Genomic DNA, 24,852 nt, shown 5'->3' with positions numbered 1-24,852 from the left:
AAAACATTTATACTTCATATTATGATCGTGATTATAAAATCAAGGTACATTTAAAAAAATGATCCTGAAAATGACATCACAGAGACAACAATAGAGCGAGAGTGACATTTTAATTTTTGTTTGGATGCTTCTTTGGCAACGTGGTTCATCTGACATTCATGCCAATGAAGAAGATTATTGAAACAAATCAGAAAACAGAAAGAGGGAGAGAAACAACATCATAACACAATCTTTAAATCCTCATTTAGTTTCCTCACTTCATCACATTATATAATATGAATAAAGTAATAAGTGTGTAATATGAAAACAAAATAAGTTAATAAGATTATATTTTTGAATGCCTGTGTTGTATTTTTCAGTTCCAATACTGTTTCAATGCCAACACAACTTTTTAAGTTGCAGTATTTCAATGCCAATGTTTTATTTGTCAGTTCAGGTTTAGTCTCCAATGCCAATATTGAGTAATATGATAATTTTTTCCTCATTAAAAAACGGCTTTATTCCAGTAATAACATACCTTTTCCTGAATTCCGACTTTATCCTTCTAATTTCCCAACTCAATTAACATAACATTGACTTTTTTCTCATTAAATAACGACTTTATTCAAGTAATAATACAACTTTCTCCTCATTTCTAACTTTATCCTGGTAATTTTACAACTTTTTCATTGTAATATTGTGACATTTTTCAAATAGTAATTTCTATTCTTATTAAATAACGATTTTATTCCAGTAATAACATGACTTTTTCCTGAATTCTGGCTTTGTCCTTGTAATTACTGCTTTATTCTCATAATCCCATGACTTTCTAATAACATTACGACTTCATACTCAAAATCTTTTCCCCTTCTGTATAACCCTCATACTTTATCGTAGGGGGCCCAACAACCCCCCCCCCCCCGGGGGCCCGTGGAGGAGCTTTATCCGGCCATGTGTATCTCACATTTTTAATATTTGATTTCCTCTGGAGATGATGAAGTTGAAACTGAAGCTGTGTCGCACGTCTCCTCTCTGTGTGATGCACATGTCAATATACTGGAGTTTACATACAATGAATATATAACATGAATATGACCTGAGGGGGGGGGGAGAGAGGGAGAGAGAGGGAGGCTGAATGGAAAGGTAGAGCGACATAGAGGGAGAGCAGGGAGAGAGGAGAGAGAGGGAGTCGCCATTGCTGCCTGGCGGTGGTGAGAGGGGAGGGAGCAGGTTTCGGTTTACAGCACATTCCTCACCCAACAACACCGACGTACACCCGAACGCAGGCTGGGACCGCTCGGGACCTCGGCCCCCTCTTCGCCCGGCTGTGGACGGTGTCGCAGGGCCCCCACCCCACCCCCCCCACCTCGCCGCACACTCAGGACGGCGGACGGGACTTTAAATGCGGGGACGCGTCCTCCTCCTGTCCGTGGTATGTGGAGCAGGGAGCGACCATGCTAATAGGTGGGTAAGGGAATGCATTCTGGGATTCATTAGCTAGGCTAGCTCTGTGTGTGTGTGTGTGGGGGGGGGCGACGACCCGGTAGCAGAGTCGCGTTATCCCGGTTTAAATCTAACCCGAGTGTGGATACGAGTCCAGGCTGTGGATTTAACCCGGGTTGGGAGTCTTTCCCAACCCGTGCTTTGCTAACGCTAGCTAGCTAACTCTCCGTCACCCTCTCGGCATGCTAGGCTAACGCTAGCTAATCGGAATGAGAAAGGTGGGTTTTTCTCTCCCTCCTCCTCCCCCTCCTCGCTCTGTCACGCTCCAGGAGGATCAGGGCCGAGCCAGACCGAGCCGGGCTACACGTCCTGGTCCCGGGAGGAGCGTCATCTTCCGCCGTACCCGAGCCGCGTTGGCCGCGGCGCTTTGACGCATTAACACCGCGTCTTGTGTGTCGTTTCAATCCGATGCGAACTAACTCATTAACTCGCCCAACTCGCCCCCGGTAACATCACCCGGGGGGGGGGGGGTTCCTCCACCACATCCACCATTTTAATCACATTCTACCTCAACGCGTTCACGCTCCCAACCTTCACTTTCCTCCGCGGTGCGACCGCAGCTTCACTCCACAGTGTCCCTGCCCTCACACAGCCGGACTTCATTTTGAAGTTGCTGCAGGTTTCAGCCGCTGCTGTCCCGCTAATCGCTCCCACTTGCACCGGGGGGGTGATGGAGGGGCGGGGGGGGCGGATGGTGGAAGTTTAGCGACATTAACGAGGCTGATTTGAGGCGTGAGGAGGAGCTGAAGTCACACACGACACCAGCTGCTGTTGAACTTTGTTTGTCACATCTGAGAGCAGCGGGTCGGTGGGTTTGTCCTGGTGCTGCTGCAGATCCCGGTTCTCCTCGAGCTAGGGTCTTTGTTGTTCCCACTCGGCCGTGATCTTGTTTTAGTGTCCTTAAATCCACAAGGACTCTCTGAGTCTGTGTGTCCAATATTATTATTATAGTCGGTCGGGGTTGAATTAAATAAAAACCTCTATGCTTGATCCAGAAATCGGACCTCCAGCTGTGACTCGCATATCTCAAGATGTCTTCATCTTATCAGCTGTACACTTGTCATGTGTATTATTAAGGGCCCATGGAAGTGCAGTGTCAAATTTGGTGGAATTTGTACATGCAATATGTTCAATGTTATTAAAATTTGAATTAACATGTGACCAGCAGCTGGGACACATCCACATAAGTGATGTTGTTGATGATGACAACAGCACGTTCATGACAATGGACACGTTCACATGAACTGGTTCTCTGGTTCGGGGGTTCTGTGGATTGAGTCGTGCTTTACTGAACTTTGAATAAACAGGTGAACAGCTCTTTGTGCAGCATCAGTGGCTTCTGGGTTCTGTGGAGTCCAGCAGCAGGTCTGTGAAATGAGTCCAGCAGCAGGTCTGTGGACTGAGTCCGTCAGCAGGTCTGTGGACTGAGTCCAGCAGCAGGTCTGTGGACTGAGTCCAGCAGCAGGTCTGGGGACTGAGTACAGCAGCAGGTCTGTGGACTGAGTCCAGCAGCAGGTCTGTGGACTGAGTCTAGCAGCAGGTCTGGGGACTGAGTCTGTCAGCAGGTCTGTGGACTGAGTCCAGCAGCAGGTCTGTGGACTGAGTCCAGCAGCAGGTCATATTTTGCTGCAGCTCAATAATTGCAGGTCAGTTTTACAATTTCAGAAAACAAGCTTCAACCAGATTACTGCTGGCCAAGCAAATAGCCCATTTTAAACAGACACATTTAGAACTGGGCAAGTCTCTTAAATGGAGCAAAGTTACTGAAGATACAGGAATGAGAATAACAAGCCGCTGTCCAGCTTCTGAAGGTGAACTGGTTCTTACATAGAGGAAGCAGATGAGATTTTGTTTAGTAAATAGTTTGCCAAGCAGAGATGCTCTGATAGATCAGAGTTGATGAGCTGAAACAAAAAGCTTTTCATCTGTGTCTACGTTAAGACCAGAACAGAAATGCATATTGACTTTGACTTAATACTAAAATGATGGGAAATCCTCAACGTTTGTCAGCTTCTACAAACCACACGAGGGCATCGGCACCGATGAAGCCTGCGAGCGGTGGGAGGGTCGATCGTGTCAGTCAGGCGACGAACTGTTGTTCTTACATCATCGACACTTCGGGGAGGTCAGATGAGTGATGCTTGGTTTCAGATCTGGATGAAAAACAAAAAGAAATCGTTCTCCTTTTTAATACAGTAATGTAGTTTGAATGAAGGTTAAATGGTGTAATTTAAGTCGGGCAAAGAGAGGACACTGGTTTTACTTTCTGTGCTATATTTTGTTGGTATACAGAATTTTAGCAGTTGCAGGAGGGCTGACTTACATTTTAAAGACGATGTGCCAAATTTGTAGATTTGTTATAGGACAGTTTCTTGTGGTAACATCAATAATAGCTATTTTTAAAACCAACCTCAAAACTACAGCGATTAAGATCTGATTAAGACGTTTACTTTGGTCAAAGCCGTGTTAAGCTTCGAAACATTCAGATCAGTCCTGAGTCAAAGATTTATTTTAATTCTTCACGGGAAACAGAGATTATCTATTATGCAATTTCATCATAAATACATAAGTATAGTTCCTGTGTACAATCGATGGATTGAGAGAAACCTAATTAAGACAGAATTATTCATAAGTTTGTTATAATAGGTCATTAAGTAAAGATTATCCTGATTACACACCCAAAGGTGACTGACTCTTTTCTGGTTTGTGACTTCGTATTACAACCGCAGTTATTCTGACGATGACATAGTGGCAGGTAATGGCTGAAAAATCTGAAACCCAGTACCAAGAAATCCAGTGGGGTTTGGTCTGCATGCTGCAAGAAAGTCCCTGCCTTGTCGGACATGATTTATTCTAAGAGTGGAAAAGAAAAGATCTAATGTTTTTGGGGGAGTCTATTTTTCTGTTGGCTCACTCGCTACTTTTTTTTTGCAGGTTGGATTTTGCTCATACATTTTGATTAATATCTGGTGATTGTACGAGATCAGTATTTGTTTTGGGGAAAGGTAATGAGTCATTTGACGTAGAAGCGATGCTCTTCTCTCCCGGAGCCCCGCTTTGTTTTAAGCTTTATTTTTCTTAACCTAAAAATCCAGCTGGGTGCAGCTTTGAAAGGTTTCGCAGGCTTGGCAGTGTGTTCTGCTGTGTTTTATGGCTTAACAGCATTTAGTCATCTCTAAAACCAGCTTGCCAAGTGATACCTTAATCCCCCCCGCAGCCCCACAGTCAATAGACTAATTATGATGCAAACGGCTACTTTTAGCGGATGCAACAGAAATGAAATTTGGCCTTAAGCGTCATCACCGGCTCTGTGCAGGCTGCTGCAGTTAACATATCAGCGCTGCTACCATTCATCTCTTCATGCACATTAACGTTTAGTCATCTCACCGAGTCTCATATTGACCCTGTGTGCTGACAGCAGGGTGAATGTAGACTTTGATATCGGCTGATTAAAAATGTAAAACAGATGTTTTGAGTTGGGAGACTGCTCCTCTCAAATGCTGTGGGTTGGGGTTAGGAATGTCGGGCTGTAATAATCAGTTGGTTAGTCGATCAACAGGGAATTAATTGACTCCAGGTTTTGTAATTGATGGTTTAAGGCAGGTCGCCAAGGAAAGATTCCACATGTTTCCTGGTTGCAGTGTCACAGATATGAGCATTCGCTGACTTTGGCTTTTGCTGTTTATCATTCAATATTAATGGTTGTTTCTAGTGTTGGATGGATTAATTACACAATGTGAACACATCACTTGGACGTTGCTAATTTGTCTTGTAATTTTACAGTAATTTTACAGTAATTTTACAGTCTTTAGTTTTACTTTGCTAGCGAGCAGAGCATTCGTGTCATCTCTAATTGTATGAGCACATGTGTGGTGCTTCTTCTGTTTGAAGTTCAGATGTTATTCTCCCTGCCTGCTGGACTCAGGCGTGTCACAGCTAACAGCACAGGAGCTGTTGCAGGGGCTAGTGGTTTATAAACCTGAAAGACCTGCTGGTCTGTTTGTTCCCTGACATCATCTAATTTCCTAGGTGTGTCTGAGGGGCAAGGTGCACCTGATTAAGGCTGGTCAGGCTGTCAGGTGTTACATGTTATAGGGCATTGTCTGTATGTAACTGAACACAAGTCTTTTGTGTGTTTGTTGTCCTGTGAGTATGAAAATTGGTTTTATAATGACTTTTACACATCAAATGATTGAATTCAGTGAGTAAAATCCATGTATCCTTCTTGTTTTGGACTGAATCTGTCTCCTGTTGTGTTTCTTTTCTAAGACTGCTGTAGATGCGCTGAACTAAAAACAACTCAGGTGACATCATCACCTTGGCCTCTATAAACAATCAGGGGAAACCTCATTGCTCCGACTCAGTGGACTGGATTCCTGCTGAGGTGCAGTTTCTCAGGCTCAGCATGCCGTTGTGCTGCAGCTAGCAGCTCCAGCTCAGGCAGGCGTAGTGGCTGATTGCCATCGTTCTGTGAAACACAACAATGACTGCAATACTCTCTGCTTTTATCAGTTATCAGCCTCTAGATAGGTCATGGTAAGATTCAGGCTTATTTGACTGTGACAGTCTCAGATAATACTGACTGAAAGGTCGCACAGTCAATCACATGCAGCTATTTGCTGCATACATTTTTTTTTTACAATCTGCTATTGATGGAAATTGTTGTTGTTAGGAGGGAAACATTTAACTTCACCTGGCTGTTAATGTTGGATAGACAAGGTGCAAACAGCAAAGTAATTTTTTTCCTCAAATGATCAAGAGCACTAATCAGGATTAATCCTCATCACCAGAATGTCAGGCAAAAAATTCATTCTGAGAACAACAGTCAAACTAATCAGGATTATACGTTCAGGCCTGATCACATAGCCCTAGGTTGTGCTGATTATGATAACAAATCTGTGAACTGATTTATTTTCACTGTTTCATTCTCACAGCGAAGCAAATCATTTCTAGGTCAGTGGCTGTCAAAGGGCTGGAGTTGCATGCCATTTTTATCCTGCCTCGGCACAAATTGGTTGAAAGCTCTTCTTTTTCTCTGCGAGGGGAAAAGTGACATTGCCGAGCATTGTTCCTGATTGAATTACTTTCTGTTATATAAGTTTCAGCATCGCACTTAAGTTTTCGTTTTGAGAGTCAGGGTTAACCCTAACCCAGACTATTTTATATTTGTATGTATATATGTTTTTTTAATAAATGAAGGAGGCCTTTTCATCAGTTTCCCATTAAAACCTACTATTGTAGTGGTTTATCTGTGCATTTTAATTATAGTACATGTCAAGACAATCAAAAACATTTACTAAGCTTTCAAATTGATTATTTTGTCCTGCACAAGTATGATAATGTTTTCTTTTGGCTAATTTTCCAATAACTCTATCCAATGCCTGATTAACATGTCTGATTTGTTGTTTTGAATCACTATACTGCATGCATGTGTACGCACTCGTGTCCCTGGGGGATATGCAGAGAAACAAAAACCTAATTACATGTGATAAGGAGACGGAGGTTCTCTGAGGACAAATCAATGCAAGTATGTATTTGTTGGTTTTTGCCTTTATCCCTTCCTAATTGTGAATTCCATGTCTTGCAGGCAGGTGATAAAAGGAGAAGCCGGCTGCTCTGTCCCAGCTTAAAGAAGATCCAGGATAGACACTGAGAGAGACACAGAGTTGGAGAAGAATTCACAGCTAATAAGGGAAAATCGGAATGACAGTGCGTCTGTGACAGTGACGAGCAGAACTGGAATGATATCTTGACCTTTTTCCTGGAAGTGACCAAGTTAGCGATGACCGGGGGGATATAATGGCCAAGCACAAGGATGCGCGCCCCCCGATATTCGCCGTCAGTGTGGTTGGCCTCTCGGGGACGGAGAAAGATAAGGGAAATTGTGGCGTGGGCAAGTCTTGCCTGTGCAATCGGTATGTGCGTCCTGATGCCGACAACTACTACTCGGAGCACACCTCAGTGCTGAGCACAATAGACTTTGGTGGACGTGTGGTTAACAATGACCACTTTCTGTTCTGGGGGGATGTGTCCCATCGAGGGGACGACGGGTTGGACTGTAAAATCCACCTCATTGAGCAAACAGAGTTCATTGATGACCAGACGTTTCTTCCGCATCGGAGCACAAACCTGCAGCCGTACACCAAACGGGCGGCAGCAACCAAGCTTCAGTCAGCAGAGAAGCTTATGTACATCTGCACGGACCAGCTGGGCTTGGAGCAGGACTTTGACCAGAAGCAGATGCCAGACGGGAAGCTGAACATCGACGCCTTCATGCTCTGTATCGATGTAAGCAAGGGTTGCAATAGGAAGTTTGATGACCAAATAAAGTTTGTGAACAGTCTCTACTCTCACATTGTTAAGTCAAAGAAGCCTATTGTTGTTGCCGCCACAAAATGTGATGAGTGCGTGGACCAGCACCTGAGGGACCTGCAGAACTTTGTTGCCAGCAAGAAAAACCTGACGCTAATTGAGACATCAGCTCGCTTCAACGTCAACGTGGAACTCTGCTTCAATACCCTCATCCAGCAGCTGGATAAAGCCAGGGGGAAACCAAAAACTGTGCCATATCTGGATGCCTATAAAGTCCAACGGCAGCTTGTTGCCTCAGGAACAGATAGATTTGACAAATTGATGGTGCACACGGTGAGAGATTACCATACCACGTGGAAAACGGTGATCAATAATATGAAGGGCCAACCCGACTATGATGATTTCATCACTTTGGAGGGCTCGAGGAAAGCACGCAACATATTCACAAAGCACATTGCACAACTGAAACAGGAGCACATTAAGAGAAGGAGGGAAGAGTACCTGACAACACTACCGAAAACCCTTAATAACCTCCTCCATAACCTGGAGGAGGTTGAACACCTCACATGGCCGGAGGCACAGAGTGTGATCCGGAACCGGCCTGATTTCCAGTACTGGTTTGTGGTTCTGGAACATACACCGTGGGATGAGACGGACCACATCGACATCAGTGACCGCAGGATACCCTTTGACCTCCTCGATACACCCGAGGGTGAGAGAATTTACCGAAACCACGTCCAACACCTGCTGTCCGAGAAGAGAAGGGTGGAGATGAAAGAGAGGTTCAAGAAGACACTCGACAGGGTTCATTTTATCAGTCCAGGACAGTCTTGGGAGGAGGTAATGTGCTTTGTCATGGAGGACGAAGCATACAAGTACATCACAGAATCAGATAGGAGGGATGTTTACTGTAGACACCAGCAGGAAATAGTTGAGAGGGCCAAAGAGGATTTTCAGGAAATGCTTTTTGAGCATGCTGAGCTATTCTATGACTTGGATCTGAATGCCACCCCCAGCTGCGACAAGATGAGTGAAATTCACAGTGTCCTGAATGAGGAGCCCAGATACAGAGCGCTGCAGAAGCTTGCCCCAGATAGAGAGTCGCTCCTTCTCAAACACATTGGGTTTGTTTACCATCCCACTAAGGAGACGTGCCTGAGCGGGCAGAATTGTGTTGATCTGAAAGTAGAGCAGGTTTTGGCAAACAGGCTGGTGCAGCTCGACCATGGACGCTCTAATCTCTACTATAACAGTGCCAACATCGATAAGATCAACCTCTGCCTCCTGGGAAGGGAGGGTCTCTCACAGGAACTGGCCAATGAGATCCGAGCTCAGTCCACAGATGATGAGTACACACTTGATGGTAAAATTTACGAATTGAAGCTTCTTCCTGTGGATGTCAACTCCACTCTGCTCTTCAGCCATACGTGGGTCACCACCTTCAAGCCACATGGTTGCTTTTGTGTGTTCAACTCCATAGAGTCTCTCAACTGTATTGGAGATTGCATAGGCAGGATCAGAGCAGAGATAGCACAGAGTAGGAGAGATAGATTTGCTCAGCCGCTACCGTTCATTCTCATCCTGGCAAATCAGAGGGACAGTGTTTGCAAAAACATACCAATCCTGAGGCACCAGGGCCAACAGCTGGCAAACAAGCTGCAGTGCACCTTTGTCGACATCCCCTCTGTGGCCTTTCCACGCAAATTCACTGAGTTCCAAGTTAAGCAGGGTCTCCGAGCAGTGCTGGAGGGGCTAAAGCATAACTTTGATGTCTTGGCTCCACTGCCCTCCATCAAAGACATGTCAGAGACGGACCTTAGGATAGTGATGTGCGCTATGTGCTGGGATCCTTTCAGCGTTGACCTCATCCTCTCGCCTTTCCTCGACTCGCATTGCTGTAGTGCAGGGCAGCCAGGCCAGAGCAACACGCTGATACTGGACAAGATCATCGGTGACAGCAGGAGGAGGATCCAGGTCACTGTCCTCTCTTATCACACTGCTATTGGTGTCCGCAAAGATGAACTGGTCCACGGCTACATTTTGGTCTATTCTGCCAAACGCAAGGCTTCTATGGCGACCCTGCGGGCGTTCTTGGCTGAAGTCCAGGATGTGATCCCCGTCCAGATGGTGGCGATCACAGACAGCCAGGCAGACTTCTTTGAGAATGACGCCATCAAGGAGTTGATGACGGAGGGGGAGCACATTGCCACAGAGATTGCTGCCAAGTTTACAGCGCTCTACTCGCTGTCACAGTATCATCGACAGACAGAGGTTTTCACTCCCTTCTTCAATGAAGTGCTGGAGAAGAAGCCGGGCATCGAGAGTTCTTTCCTGTTTGACAGCTCCTCACGTGAGTGCACCACTGGTGCCAGTGAAGATGTCTTCCCCACCTCGCCACATAGCCATTCCCCAGCCTACAACACCTATTACCCAGAATCTGATGATGATAACGAAGCCCCCCCACCGTATAGTCCAATAGGCGATGATGTTCAGCTTCTCCCCACACCCAGTGAGCGGGCCAAGTACCGGATCGACCTCGAGGGCAACGAGTATCCAGTCCATAGCACGCCTGTGGGAGACCATGACCGCAACCACAAAGTGCCTCCACCTGTCCGGCCCAAACCAGTGCTCCCCAAGCCTAATGTCAAAAAGCTGGACCCCAACTTGCTTAAAACCATTGAAGCCGGCATGCGAAGTAACCGTAGGACGACTCGCGGCCCAATGACACACTCTGAGGATGTTGAGACATCAGACAACTATGCAGACCCTGTGGACACCTTGTTACGGTCCAGGGGGTTCCACAATGACGACATATATGCCGTGCCTGATGACACACACAGCCGCCTGGTCAAAATAAGAAACTCCTTTGGTGTGGTACATGGTCTCCATGGAGGGGGAGAGGAAGAGAATGGATTCGACCGGAAATCTCAGGCCAGACAACGGCCGTTGAAATACAAACATCGTTCTAAAATCCTGTTTAGTAAGACAAAGGCCTACCAAAGACGATTCCAATCTGACAGCGATGGTGAGGAGTCTGGCCCTGCCACGCAGAAAAAGAAAAAGGGAAGAGCCCACCGGGGCAGCGAAGAGGACCCACTGCTCTCACCTGCTGACCCCTGGAAGGGCGGGATAGACAACCCTGCTATCACCTCTGACCCCGAGCAGGAGGACAAGAAGATGAAGAAGAAGAAGCCCAAAACACCAAAGGAACCAAAGAAGGTGAGTCTTACTAGTCCTGAATCATCTACTTTGGAGTTTTCAAGAGGACTGTTTGAAAGTTCTTTGTAAAGCAGCATTACATAGAACGAAGCAAGACTGCAAAGATATAATCGTCTCCAAGACACTGAGCCAAAGCATTTTTTGAGTGACTGAAAGCGAGCTTCGGTGCATTGAAAATGAGTAGTGATATGAGCAGATTTCTGTTTTTAAAAGCCTCAGGACTTGTGGGCGAGAGCAAATTAATCGGAAAATTGATTGGTCGAGCCCTCTGCTGAAATAGTTAAGGATCCTCCGCACCTGATAGGCCCCATTTATTAAATTCTTAATAAAAGATGCACTGTTGAAGACAGTAGTTCTCTTGTATAATCTCGGATCAGAATCTGCATCTGTGATAAGATGTCTTCTTATCCTCTGTAAACGCTTGTCTGAGTGCTGAGCTGCATAAATAATTCTGTTTGTTTAACCACCATCATCCACATGTAGACTCCAAGACAAACTGTGCACATACACAATTGGCAATTAAACACCTATTCTGTAAACAGACACGTGTACAGCTAAAGAAACATGTTTGGCAAGTTTGAAATGCCGGTAAACATTACCACACAGTGCATGTACACACCCACATTACAATCAAGCACCTGTGTAGTAATACATCAAAATTTATTTCAGGCACATCCACATTAGAATAGACTGAAATCTGAAATGGCGATATGGAAATACCTAAAGAGTGGATCCTCTATATTTTCCTTTCTTGCCATTTTCTAAAATCAAATTGAGAATTGCGTAGACAAACTTGTATGATATTATTACGCTGCATCTAAAGCAGCAACACCTGCTTTTGATGAAAAATGAATTTAGCCACTTGACAAAATATAGCAGGCTGTCGGCAGCAGCAGTAGCAGTGTTGAGGAAAATAGTCAAAGCATGACGATTAGTCCGTTTCCTGCAGCCCGAGCACAAACACAATTGGACTTTGACAAACGGAGACGTGCATGCGAGCGAGCACGCTGGCACGCATCAGATAATAGTGTGCAAATCAGTAGAGAAACAGCCTCTGGTGCTACATGAATGCAGGGCATTGTTGGAACATTCAAACTGTCTTTGATAATCAGAGAGGAGAGTGAAAGGAGAACCAGAAGGTACAAAATGGAAGGTGTTTAGTCGCTGTCCCGGCCAATTAGATGAGCCCGAACCGCTGTAGGCATAACAACACTTTGAAGAGCAGAGGAGTGGGAAATCAAAGCCGCTTCATCACCTCGTTACTCGTCCCAGCTTCATTCTTGAATAACGGTTTTGTCTGGTGTTGTCGTCTTTGCTTCTCGTCTTCCTCCACATGAACCACCCTTTGCTTTTTTTCCTCTCTCTTCCATCATCCCACTAACTTTCTTTCTGATCTATTCCCCGATTGTCCTCCTCCTCCTCTTCTTCTCCTCCGATATGATCTGCCTCTTCATCACCCTCTCTCCTCCTACACCTCTGCTCTCCCTTGTGTCTTTTTCTCAATTCCCTCTTCTTTCATTCCTTTCCCCTTTTCCTTTTCTACCATTCTCTCTGCCTTTCTTTCTCTTCCTTTTCTCTTTTAAACGTATTTTTCCTGGAATTCACCCTGTCACCCTCATCCCTTATTATCATCCTACCTACTCTTCTCCCCTCCATCATGTCATTTGGCTTCTTTTCTCTTTTCCCTTTGCTCAATCTTTACTTTAAATTTGCTATTTGCTGTTTTTATTTTTACTTCCCTTTAACTGTTTAACCTTCAATCCTTCTATACCTCTCTTATGTCATTATCTCATCCCTATTTTTATTCTCTCATCGTCACCTTGCAGCCGAAATCCTCCAAGCCCCCCAAGCCTCTGTACCCCCCCACCCGCAGAACCTGGGAGAGCAACTACTTTGGCGTTCCGCTGCAGAGCCTGGTGACCCTGGAGCGACCCATCCCAGTCTTTATCGAGAAGTGTGTCGACTACATCGAACGCACAGGTGAGTCATTCGCTTTCACGCATTTCTTCCTTTGTCTTCTGTGGTTGTTGTTCCTTTTTCGTTCCTTTCTTTCCTCTGCCTCGGTGTTCAGGTGCAGCCAGGCACTCTCTGGTGTTTTGTAACTCTCTCAAGGTACAGCTGGTTTGTTTTGACATGCAAACGCTTTGTGGTTGTTCGCTGTCGATACGCCTCTCATGTCGTTCCAAATTAGTTATTGAGTGTAGAGAGGAAAGGATGGATGGATGGATGGAGGGGGCGTGTGGTTGAAGAAGCACATTAATATAGATTGGAAGGAGATTTACTTCTCGACTCTGATGTCACCCACCAAACGTGTGTCGTCGGGCCTCTTAGCCTGTCTGCCAGACTGCCAGTCAGAACTAGTCCATTTCAAATTGATGAGTTCTACTGGCATTGGCATTTGATGTGTTGCCAAAGCACTGCTGGAATGACGACAAAAAAAAGATGGGGAAAGATGACCAAGATCCAAAAACTAATTAAGGAATGAAAGTGGAGAGATTCACACGAGTGCGTGCGATCAATTGACAAAAAAGGAGAAAGGAAATTTAGTTGATACCTGTCGGATAGCGGAAGAAACAATTGCAGATGTGAAAATGTCGCCTGGACAGAATCTGCTGAGAGCTACTAAATCAAAATTAATTAAAAAAATTATGTACCTCCTTTCTGTGTCGAGCGACTTCCTGCCAAGTGCTGGGGTTTGTTTATGTGCATGACTGTGCAACACAAGGCGGTAAATATTCATAGACTGCTATTTATAGCTAATGATTTATGGTTAGCTATTGTTAGCTGTAGGTGCTGTTAGTGTTCAATGCAAGAGTGAAACTGTGGCCTGCTGTGATTACATAACGTTTGTGTCTACATGTAGAATAACATATGAAACAATTGCTAAAAAACAACCAATATCCCAAATCTTCTCCGGTACCAGCTTCTCAAATAAGAGGATTTGCAGCTTTTAGTTGTTTTATATCATTTTAAACTGAATATGGTTTTGTTTTAGAGTGTTAATTTGACAAAAGGAGGTAATTTCATCATTTCACTTTGGCCTCTTAGTTATTATTACCTTTCATCTGCGTTTGGCTGTGTGGTTTGTTCTTCTGTCAGGATTACACAACAACTACTGAACTCATTTCCATTACATTTTGTGGAGGGGGGGGGGCAAGACCCAATGAAGAATGCATTACAATTTGGACCAGATCTGGATAAACCGGCAGATGCAGGATTCTTTTTTCTTTCACACTCTTTGAAAAATTCGAAATCCAGCAGTTTTTTGGACATGTGAATCAAGGATACTTTACTCTACACAAAGAAAGTACTGTTTAAGTGCCTTTTAAGCAAGGCACCATCACCCCCATCAACTCCCTTTGACATCAGTGCTTGTGTCAGGGGCGCAGACCTGCTCAGAGGACTACTTCTGGACGAATAAAGGTTTATAATAAGATGTGTGGCCTGTCTGGACCTGTGTAGTAGGGACACAGGCCTCCAGTGCATGCTGGGTATGTGTTTGGCTTCCTGCCCAGCTGTTGTGACGACGGCCTCTCCCAGAGTTTTGAGAGATTCCTGTGTAAAGTCATGGATTAGTGTGATAGATATTTATACACTGTCTCATCCACACTTGTTCCAAAGTGTCTCTGAGCCTTTTTAAAGTTGTTTATTTTCTTGGGTGACGGCAGTGAGATTCAAACCCTCACCCTGTACCGTTATTAATGTTTGGCTCTACAGCCACACGAGATCTCCTTGTGCTACTTATAAAATTCCCAAACTAGTCAGCCAAAGTGTTACTTTTTTCCTTCTAACCACTGAAATAAATATTTTAAACGGATTCAATATTTCATGAGTTTGTTGCATAATGTATTCACACATGGTCCAATGCTCTTTTTCCGTGTTTAGTACTTTTGAATGAGCTCTAAGAAGCGAAAGTGTCTCCTGCTGAATGACCTCAAAGCAACTTCTCTGCGAGTCAGATTCTTTTAAATATCTGAAGTTCAGCCCTCGTGACTGTGGATGTTAGACTCTCTAAGGTTGTTAGATCTTGTTTTGAGGGCAGTTGTTCTGTAATTGTGCCGACTGTGGTTAAATGAACGTAAGAACCCGGCAGCTGTAGAACTTAACATCACTGGAAACACATGTCTTAGAAGATTACCCCTCCTCCTCCTCCATCTGAAGCCATATGTGCAGTGAACATATAGTTTGTACGTCATATATTCATGTATTTCCTGTCTTCTCAGTTCACTATGAGTGCGTGTGCCCGGTTCTGTTCCGAAGGTAGAGTTTGTGTATGAGCTCTTCTTTTCGTTTGGGGGCCGTTAATTCCTGTCCTGAAAATCCCTTCCGAATATGTTTTGATATTCAGCTGAATCTACATGAGCCTGTTGGTGACTGCCAACCAAATTTAAGATTAATCCCAGCGTTGTGTGTGTGTGTGTGTGTGTGTGTGTGTGTGTGTGTGTGTGTGTGTGTGTGTGTGTGTGTGTGTGTGTGTGTGTGTGTGTGTGTGTGTGTGTGTGTGTGTGTGTGTGTGTGTGTGTGTGTGTGTGTGTGTGTGTGTGTGTGTGTGTGTGCGTGCGTGCGTGCGCGCCTGACAGCAGTGTATGCGAGATTTCATGGCCAGTGCTGTGAAGCCCTCTAAGTCCAGACGGCCTGTTGGGTGGATTTTAACAGCTTTTTCCCTCCCTTCTTTTTCTGGAATATCATTTCCCCCCAGACGCAGCACGACTATCTTTGTGGCTGTTTTTTTGAAAGCCTGCTGTTGTATAAGGGGTTTCGTATCCAGACAGCTGAGGAGTTTTTACAACTTGATGAGACCTTTCAGGTTGTTTCCTTGTTACACATAAGCCTCTCTGCTTTTGTCTGCGTTTAATCCGTGCGTTACAACATATTTTGTTTTATGGCTGGGAGGGTGGGTTTGTCTTGTGAGTGTCGAGAGTTGTAAGTGATGGTGGGTGTTGTCGTGATAGCTCAGTCGTTACAGAGGCGCTTCTTTTTGGGCTCAAACCCCCTGACATTCATCCCGCTAATGTCTCTTAAATGAAGAGACTGAACCAGACACAGATCCACTGCTGTGGCTGACCTTTGACCTCTGAGCAGAGGAGGAGGAGGAGGAAAGAGACGCTCCCAGTGGGAACCATTAAAACCTCCCTATTATATTGTGTTATTGTTGTTTACCCACACTTGTCACTTCAATGGGGGTGAAAGTCAAAATGTTTCTGCTTATTGATCTGGTGCTTTAATGGTACACACATCAGTTGTTATTATAGAAAAAAATTACATTTTATAGACTAATTAATTAATTGCACAAATACGGCAGATACGAGGACACAGAAAATATTCCCATTTGAGAATTTCTAACCCCTGCATTTACATCAGTTTAGCTTAAACCAAAACTTTGAACAATTAACCTTTGCCAGACCGAGACATTAATCAACGATACACAATAAGAATTACCATAGTACCACAGCTACCGGTCCCGTCTTTGGTTGGAGGGCCAGACTGCTGTTTGGGTGAGTTTAACCACATGTAATAAGCTGCCAGCCGAGAGGAACAGAGGCGGAGGGGTGAGGATAGCTGTTTGTGGTGTCTGTGGTTTCAGACCAGAAAGTGTGAGAGAGGAAAAACTGTGTGTGTGTGTGTGTGTGTGTGTGTGTGTGTGTGTGTGTGTGTGTGTGTGTGTGTGTGTGTGTGTGTGTGTGTGTGTGTGTGTGTGTGTGTGTGTGTGTGTGTGTGATGGAGCACTGCTGTGAATGTGAGAGAAAATCGTGGAGCTGTGATTCTCTGTGTGACCTTTTATTCGCTGGGTTTGTGTAAGTGATAAGACGTGTGTGTGTGTGTGATTTGTCCAACAACTCCTTCCAGTCTGGTCGCTTCAATGCACATCTCAGATTTTTCTGTGGTTTTATGGTGAAAACCCAACACAACATTTTCCAGGAATCTTTTTTTTTTAATTAAGTTTGAAACTGGGAAGAGAGTTTTTATTTTGCAGCGTCAAAAGAAGAGTTAGAGAGACTGAGATAAAACGACGCTGTTAAATATAGACAATGTTAGTTCTGTGCTCACGGCCTCCCTGTTTCCTGTTAGCAGAAATCTGCTTGTCATTTTTACTGCATTCCAGGCACCACATTCTAATAATAACACAATTAAGAGACTCCCCGAGGGCTTTGGAACCCTTAAAGGTTTATGGATTCAAGGAAAATGAACCAGAGCCTTCAAGGTCTCAGAAAAAGAATGGGTGGCCTTGAAAACATTCTTGTAAATGAAAACTCAGCACCTGAAATTCGCCAACACACCTCAGCTCTGAGCTGGAAGTCGCTGGGTGTTTTTGTCTTGACCTTTTTTGGCCGAACATGATTCCAAATTAATCTTAGACATTAATAATGATCTCTGTTGTCTTATCCCAGCAAGTGACAGTTTGGAGTCTTCATTATAAGAAAGACTTATAAAACACTGACCTTGAATTTTGAGGCCAAGGTGAGGCTAACTTTATAAGCACGACCTTGTGGAGTGTTAAGTCACGTCTCGTGTTTTTGTGGCTGAATCTCTGGACTGCAGAACACAGGCCACATTTAACACATCGTTTTTGATTCTTCTTCAGTTGATGCACAAACCTTTGGGATCTTTTTATCATTCAACCTTATAGTCACAGATTCATGGCTGGCGATTGTGGAATGTTGAAGAAGGCATGCAAGTACATATTCAGACAATTTAGCGTTTTAAACATGACAGCAGCTGATTCTTGTCGGGAGGAATGTGCTGAAGGTTATTTTCTACATTTTGTTGTTGTTAGAGTATGAATGTGTGATCTAAAAGTCTGTTCAACGTAGGACAATCCAGACTGAGTTAAGGTGCCGTGTGTTATGATGAAGCCGGTTTGGCTTATTTGAGTCTGATCCTTTCCAGTTGTTAAAAAGTGATTTGTACTCAAAATAAACGACTGGTTCACTGGAAACGCTGGTTATTCCAACCGTAAATTATTGTGCTACAAAATTCACAGAATCAAAAATCAAGTTCTATATCTTTTACAATAAAGTGTTTTACATCATAATGAGCTTAACATTTTAAATTTGACTAAGTGGTCAATTTTATTTTGACAATTCGGTCGTATGTTTTTACTGTTTTATTTCTTAAGTCCGTCCCTTCTCTCTTCTGATAGTGACGCATTCAGGGTCAAGACGCCACCGATGATCGGAATGTTCATGATCAAAAGATGTCAAAAATGAATCCAAACTAGACTCCTCAGCTGGTTGTCAGTCTCAGATACCTGCAAATATATTTGTTTGTATTTTTGCAGGGAAACGCACTTGAAGTTATTGCATTTGAAGGAGTTTGTTTGTCTCTGAAAGACTAAACCTGTCTCTGGCTTGGACTGTGTGTCTGTGTGGCCTTTACAGCACATTGATGGGTCCTGACCTTACATTTCCCTTCAAAATGCAGCAGTCAGGGGATCAGGCTTTCAGACGATCAGGGTTCTACAAGGTCGAGCGCGAATTTCTGTATCGCATCTTCAACATTAAGCTCTCAGAGTTATCCGTAACGACGTACAGGGAGCTCAGCGGCAGGAAAAAAATCCAGTCGCAAGAAGGTGAAGGGTCAGAGCTGCAGAGACCTGATAAGTCTCCTGAGAGAGGAGTGATGTGGAAAAGAAGCGAAAGCCAAGAAAAGCCGAAGAAGGAAGTAAAGGGATTTTTGTTGTTGTTGAAGAAATGGGAATGAATAGTAGGTGGAGAGAATGTGACATGAGGTACTGCTTTAAAGTTTTCCACCCACACTCTGCAACCTTTCGATGCAAGAAAAGCAAACTCACACAAATATTCCGACAGCATCTGTGGCTTTTGGTTAATAACACCTTTAGTTTGGGGGGGGGGGGGCAGCACGTTTGGTTCCCTCCGGCAGAGTCTCGGGTGGTGGAGCAGCTCAGTGGTTACAGGAGATGTACCTGTGCACAGAAATAACACTTTCCTAGAGGAAGACACAGGGACATCCTGCTTGCTCTTGCAGTATTTTTTATTTTACTGCAAGTGCTGTGAAACATAAAACATCAGCGTTTCCAGATCTTCTAAATGCTCATTTCAGATGATAATGAAGGAAAAATTAAAGCAGAAACATTGATTTCCATCATTTTGGCATTAAAATGGTAAAATATAAAGAGAGTGAAAATCCATAATTTTAACCTCTGACTTTCCTGGTCCTCATAAAACCATTTTATGAATATACAGCACCGGAGTGAATAATTAACCAAGTGCTCAACGATGCTGTTTACTGTTTTTTTATGGCAGCTCTGTAAAACATGTTTTTAGATAAACAGTCAAATAGAAAATGGTTCTTCTCTTTGATGGTCAAATTAGAGCAGCGTATAGTGATGCACCGGCTCGCTTGTTTTTTTCTCCCAAAATCCCTTTTATTCACCCAAACCGATGACATCCTGGTATTTTAAACTGGATAAACACACGCCCCTCAGGCTCCAGTCTGCACCAGCTCCAGCTGCATATATTTGAATCTACCGTCAGTGAACTCCTGCTTAAATAGTTGCTTAAATACCACGTTGTTATACCTTGCAGTGAATTAAATATCAGTCAAATTTAACGATCAGACTGTTGAGCTGCTCGAAGTCCCTGAAACTTTTTGGCCACATTTGGGCCTGAAGACAATCAAGTAAAAGGCACAATGGGGTATATTTGAGTCAGGCTTGCTTACATAAAAGCCCTCAAAGCATCAGTTTGGCCTCGGAGAACAAAAGCTTTTGACGAACTGGGTCCCCGAGAAGGAGCGGAGCATTCTGCGTGACTAGCAGGCGGCGGCGACTGCGTGAGCAAGGCTGCACAGCTCTCTGCCGCCGAACTCGATTAGAGAAGTTTTATTAAATGTTTCCTGCTCCCCAGAGACATGAAATGGTATTTGGCACGAAGGCTGGCGGAAGAGGGGGGAGGGGGGGGGGGTTAGAGAAATGATTAAATGGCTTTTTGATGTTGATGCATTCGGATGTCCCATTGGTTGTTATCTTCCTCAGCACTTAGTATAATGTGAGGAGGGAGGAGAGGAGGAGAGCAGAGTTTGTCCTCCCTTTCATCAGCTATTTGATAAATCAAACAAGTCTTAAACAAAGTTTGCTTGTGGAGGAAGTTTACATTTTAAAGCCTTTAAATATTTTTGATGGCATTTTGTGTCCGTTTGTGCAATTCATCGTTTTCAGTTTTTAATTATTCCCCAATTTACTGGTTGTGTAACAATTTCTAAATCAAAACCCACGAGACGAAGCTGAATTTTATACTAATACTAATCTCTAATCCATCTAATACTAATTAGAGATGCTCTGACAACGATTCCAATACTTGGACTTTGCTAATTGGCCGATACTGAGTACCAACCCTCCCAGTATAAGTGCCCGCTCCGGTATTTTCAGCCGTATCGGAGACATTTCCAAGGCTGGTATCAGAACACCTCTAATTCTAATGTAACAGGGGAAGTGTTGTTTTATTTTGGAGATGTTTTACTGTCATTTAATATCAAATAAAAGGTAAAGAACCAATCTCATTTCGATGGATTCAAAATAAAAAGTCAAATCAAGTTCACATAATTTAATATATGCAAACCAGGCCTTCATATTTGTGACTAAGCCTCCCAACATTTTCTTTTCTTTTAATTAAGAAAAATGTTAATTTACTGATACATATACATGACATAATAAAGAACATATTGCTAAAAGTAAACAGAACCGATTGAGAGAAAACGCTCCAGTGAACGTAACGTGTTAATCAAGGTACATATTCATGACCAAGCTTTCATACTGCAATATTTTCATGCTTTTAATTTCCCTGAAGTGTGAAAATTTGCAGTTTTTACACTTGAAGATATCGTGTTTCACGTCGGGAATATATTTCCCAATAAACCTTTTTAAAAAATGAGATTATTTTTAGTGTGGTTCATCGACATTGATTCGTCAGTCCATCGTAACGATGCCTAACTGGTTTGGTTCTGGAAAAGGCAGGAAAACCCTGATGGAACGTTTTCTTTACTCAAACCACTTTGAGTTTTTTCCTGCGGAATTATTCAGCCGCCATGTCAACCACGCTTCATACAAAGCTGATTATTGGCTATTTTTCGCCTGCTTTGAAGTCAGATCACAACCCCCGACTTCATAGTGGAGTGCGTTAGAGCAGTGCCGAGCGATTTTCACTGGAGTGAAAATAGATTCCACAAAAAAATAATTCATGGATTTTTGAGCATGCACTTGAAAAATGGAGCCATTCATTGTGGCCCAGAGATTGGACGGAGCAAGTCCAGGATGATTTGATTGGCTACAAAAGCTGACAGGGGATGAGAAATAAATTGAATGCACTGTGTTCTGTACTCTCTCCTGTCAATCACCCTGCTCTTTGTTATCTATCTGCCTCCAGCTCTCTGCTCCAATAGGAATAGAGAAATCAGCCAAAGTGTGAGTTCAAGTTGAAAATTGATTGGTGCCTGCCTACACTCGCCATTTCTCATAGTGTGTGTGTTTGTGTTGCGATTATGTGTGAGCTGTTTTCCTGCTGCCGGCTGCGCTGACGTCATGTTCAATGGAAACACAGACTGGGCTTCCTGTTCAATGGTCGGAGAAGCCAGTGCTCCCAGTGATGAGTGGGACTGGTCTCAATGTCTGACCTGTGACCTCCTGATGTTACTGTCCGTCTGGGAGGAAAAATAACTTGTTTGAGAGAAAATGACATGTTTTGCATTTGAAAATGTGAACAACAGATGCACTCGTTGTCAGTCAGACATTTATGTGCGAGCATGTTGAACTAGAGCAACAAGCTGAAAACCTCTCAGCTGTGACTGCGACTTCAGATTTTTCTGTATTTCTTTTTTTCTGCCATCAAACTTTTAAATATTTGTGCCACTGGTCAAAGCACAGGACTCATTTAGATTCTGTTTATTCTGGTGACATGAACGCTGCACATTTACACACACACACACAACCAATATCAGGTGTGTCCAGTGATCTGTGCTTATTTTTAAATGGACAGTGATGTTAATCCTGCGTGAATCACTCATGTGTGTCGTTTGTTAAGAAAAGCCAAACTGTTTATTTAAGCTACAAGTTGCTTTCGTTAACTTATTTTCCTTTTATCTTTCACACACACTGTTATTTTGAGTTTTTCTCCACTGAACTGGGAAGTGAAGCCGCTGAGAGCGAAATCTCGACCTTTTGCAATTACATGCGGGTCACCGGTGAATTTCATTTTCTCACTTGAATGCCTTCAGTGAAACTCTGGGCTTTGTGGTATTTCAGCGCCGGCAGGTGTTTTGCGCAGCTCAGTCTGCAGCGGTGAACTGATCGACTTCCTCCTGATCTCGGGGGAATCATTTTTTCCTGATAAGCCCGCCTCTGTAACCTCTGACCTTCTTACAGCTGTGATCTATATTTCTCAATACGTCCAAATGTATGAGTCACTAAAGCCGTTTTCATACAGGACCTGCAGGTGAAATCTGGAATATTGGCTACGGAGTTTACCCAGTTTCCTTTTACACATGCACATGCCAGGCGGAGACATTTTGCAGAAACTGTGAAGCGTCTCACTCGGACATTTGCGTTCACACATGCACCTCCTCCTGATACAATACAGAGGAACTGCGGAGTTCAGTGCATGTCTGAAAGCAGCTCAAGTGGTGGTTGAAATTTCCCCAGTTAGGACTAGGGAAATGGAAGCTCGGTGGTGAGTGGTTGGTTGAGTTTTAACCACATGTAATAAACCAGCAGCTGAGAGGCAGAGGTGACAGGAGCTTTTTGTGTTGCCTGTGGTTTCTGAGCTGTGTGTGTGCTTGTGTGTGCTTGTGTGTGTTGGTGAGAGCATGTGTGACGGGATGTATTTGTGGTAAGTGTGGTTGCACTGAGGTGAGAATGATTCTCGGTTGTTGCCGGCAGTTCCAGACGCTGTGAGCGCTTCAGACGCGTACACATTACACACACGTGCAGCAGTGCAGTGCTGCGACGAAGGATTATTTTCTTTATCGCTCAATCTGACGATTAATTTCTCTATTAATACGTTTAATGAAACGCTGATGGTGCCTGTGATGTCTTCAGCACCAGGACGATGTCATCAAAGGTCTTATTTTGTCCAACCAACCAGGCTTAGACTGAATGTTTGTCCACCCACAGCTGTTCAGGCCAATCACAGCCATGTGTCTAAAGTCTGGCTGCTTTTATCGTACGATTGTTTTGCCTGTGGAACGGATGATGCTGACGAAGAAAATGGGTTTATATTGCGTGATGGATAAGAATCTAAAGTGTCTCTTTAGTTGTTGTGTTGCAGTACTTTGTAGTGTGTGTTGTGTGTACATGTATTTGTGTGTCTGTCTCTAACATGTTAATCAAATTTTCCCTTTCAAAATATAGCTGCACTCACTGTTTTCAATTTTCCTTTGATTATCGCTCTTTTTCTCGCTCTTTCTCTTTGTCTCTGTGTGTCTCTCTGTCTCTCTCTCTCTCTCTCTCGCTCGCTCTCTCTCTCTCTGTGTGTCTCTCTGTCTCTCGCTCTCGCTCTCTCTCTCTCTCTCTCTCTCTCTCTCTCTCTCTCTCTCTCTCTCACTTAAACTCCCCGTGGACTTCCTGGTCATCAACCCTCAGACACCAAGAGATCAGAAAATGTGTATGTGGAGCCTGTGGCTGAATATCCGAGCAACCACTCCTCCATTAGACATTAGAACCCCCCCCCCCCCCCCCCCCCTCACTCTCCCTGTATCTCTCTCCCTCTCTTCTTTCCTGGTAAATGGGTGAAGCAGGAACTGGAACATCTTTCATCCGGGCCGGCCCCTCCCCCCGGACAAACCCTGCTCTTTCGCTCGCCCTCTGTTTTGCTCTTGGTTTGTTTGTTCTCTCTGTTTGCCGATCGTCTCCTGAGGAGAGAGAGAGAGAGAGAGAGAGAGTAAAGTGGCCACAGTGCTGCGTCTGTAATTAAATTCATTTAACGTGATGCCTGTTTTTGGCTTCAGCCTGTTTTTGACCTTCTCGCTCCAGCTGGACCTTCACTGAAAACAGAGGAGTCAGTTTCAGTTTCCAGCCCCCTTGTAAAATGTGAGTGGGTCCATGTGAGAACGCAGCGGGGATATTTATTTTATATTTCTTTCCCAAACGAATGTTGTCACTGGGCGGAGGGAACATGATAAAGCTTGTCCTGGAGAATAAACACAACATCTGAGTAACGCCTGCATCATGAGTCTCCTCAGATGCGGGTCTGAATTCAACGGGTTGACTCGGTCTTCAGCTGCTGTCATTGACCCGTGTTCATGTTCAACTTGTCAAACTAGTTTTTTGACCATAAAGATGGATTTGATTGATTTGATTGTAAATTTCCAGTCATCTGTAAAACAGGCAGCGTCCACGTGTAACTGTCAAATCATCATTTGTTCGGTTCTGAAACAGAAAAATAATTAAATGTGACCAACTGAATGTATCTGTGATGAGTTAATTTACAGAAAAGGTTTTGATAGTTTAGTTATTATATAAAAAAACGATTTCACTGAGAATCAACAGTGTTTATCTCACATCTGACAGAATGTTGGCTCTGATTCTTGTTCTTTACTGCGGATGGATGTTGAAGAAAATAATATTTGTGTGCTCTCCTGTTGTCTATGAATGATATGAACGTAGATCTTCATTATAAAACCTAAAGATCTCTGGTGTGTGTCCAGCCTTCAGATTTATTTGATGTTTTGTTGGGCATAGTCTCTCTTTCCTTCTCTCTTGATACTGCTTACAGTGAGAGAGCCAAGTATTAGATTAAGGCGATTGGTTATGCCCCCCAGAGTGTGTGTGTGTGTGTGTGTGTGTGTGTGTGTGTGTGTGTGTGTGTGTGTGTGTGTGTGTGTGTGTGT

General features: G+C 43.9%; 1 protein-coding gene across 2 annotated transcripts in view; it reads left to right on the top strand.

The window, feature by feature from the left end:
- The first annotated feature begins 782 nt into the window (after positions 1-782).
- arhgap5 (Rho GTPase activating protein 5) overlaps positions 783-24,852 on the top strand; it is a 42,616-nt gene continuing 18,546 nt past the window's right edge. The window contains exons 1-3 of one of the 2 annotated variants that reach the window (XM_034577263.1): positions 783-1,443; positions 7,070-11,013; positions 12,840-12,993. In XM_034577263.1, coding sequence (XP_034433154.1) covers positions 7,282-11,013; positions 12,840-12,993 — 3,886 coding nt within the window. In that variant the 5' untranslated portion in view covers positions 783-1,443; positions 7,070-7,281. Of the gene's footprint in view, positions 1,444-1,567; positions 1,701-7,069; positions 11,014-12,839; positions 12,994-24,852 lie in introns of those variants that run through there. The other variant, XM_034577264.1, reaches the window with a different exon arrangement.

This window comes from Hippoglossus hippoglossus, chromosome 22, assembly GCF_009819705.1.
Source record: "Hippoglossus hippoglossus isolate fHipHip1 chromosome 22, fHipHip1.pri, whole genome shotgun sequence".
Classification (NCBI taxonomy): domain Eukaryota; kingdom Metazoa; phylum Chordata; class Actinopteri; order Pleuronectiformes; family Pleuronectidae; genus Hippoglossus; species Hippoglossus hippoglossus.
This window is presented reverse-complemented; position numbering and strand designations above follow the sequence as displayed.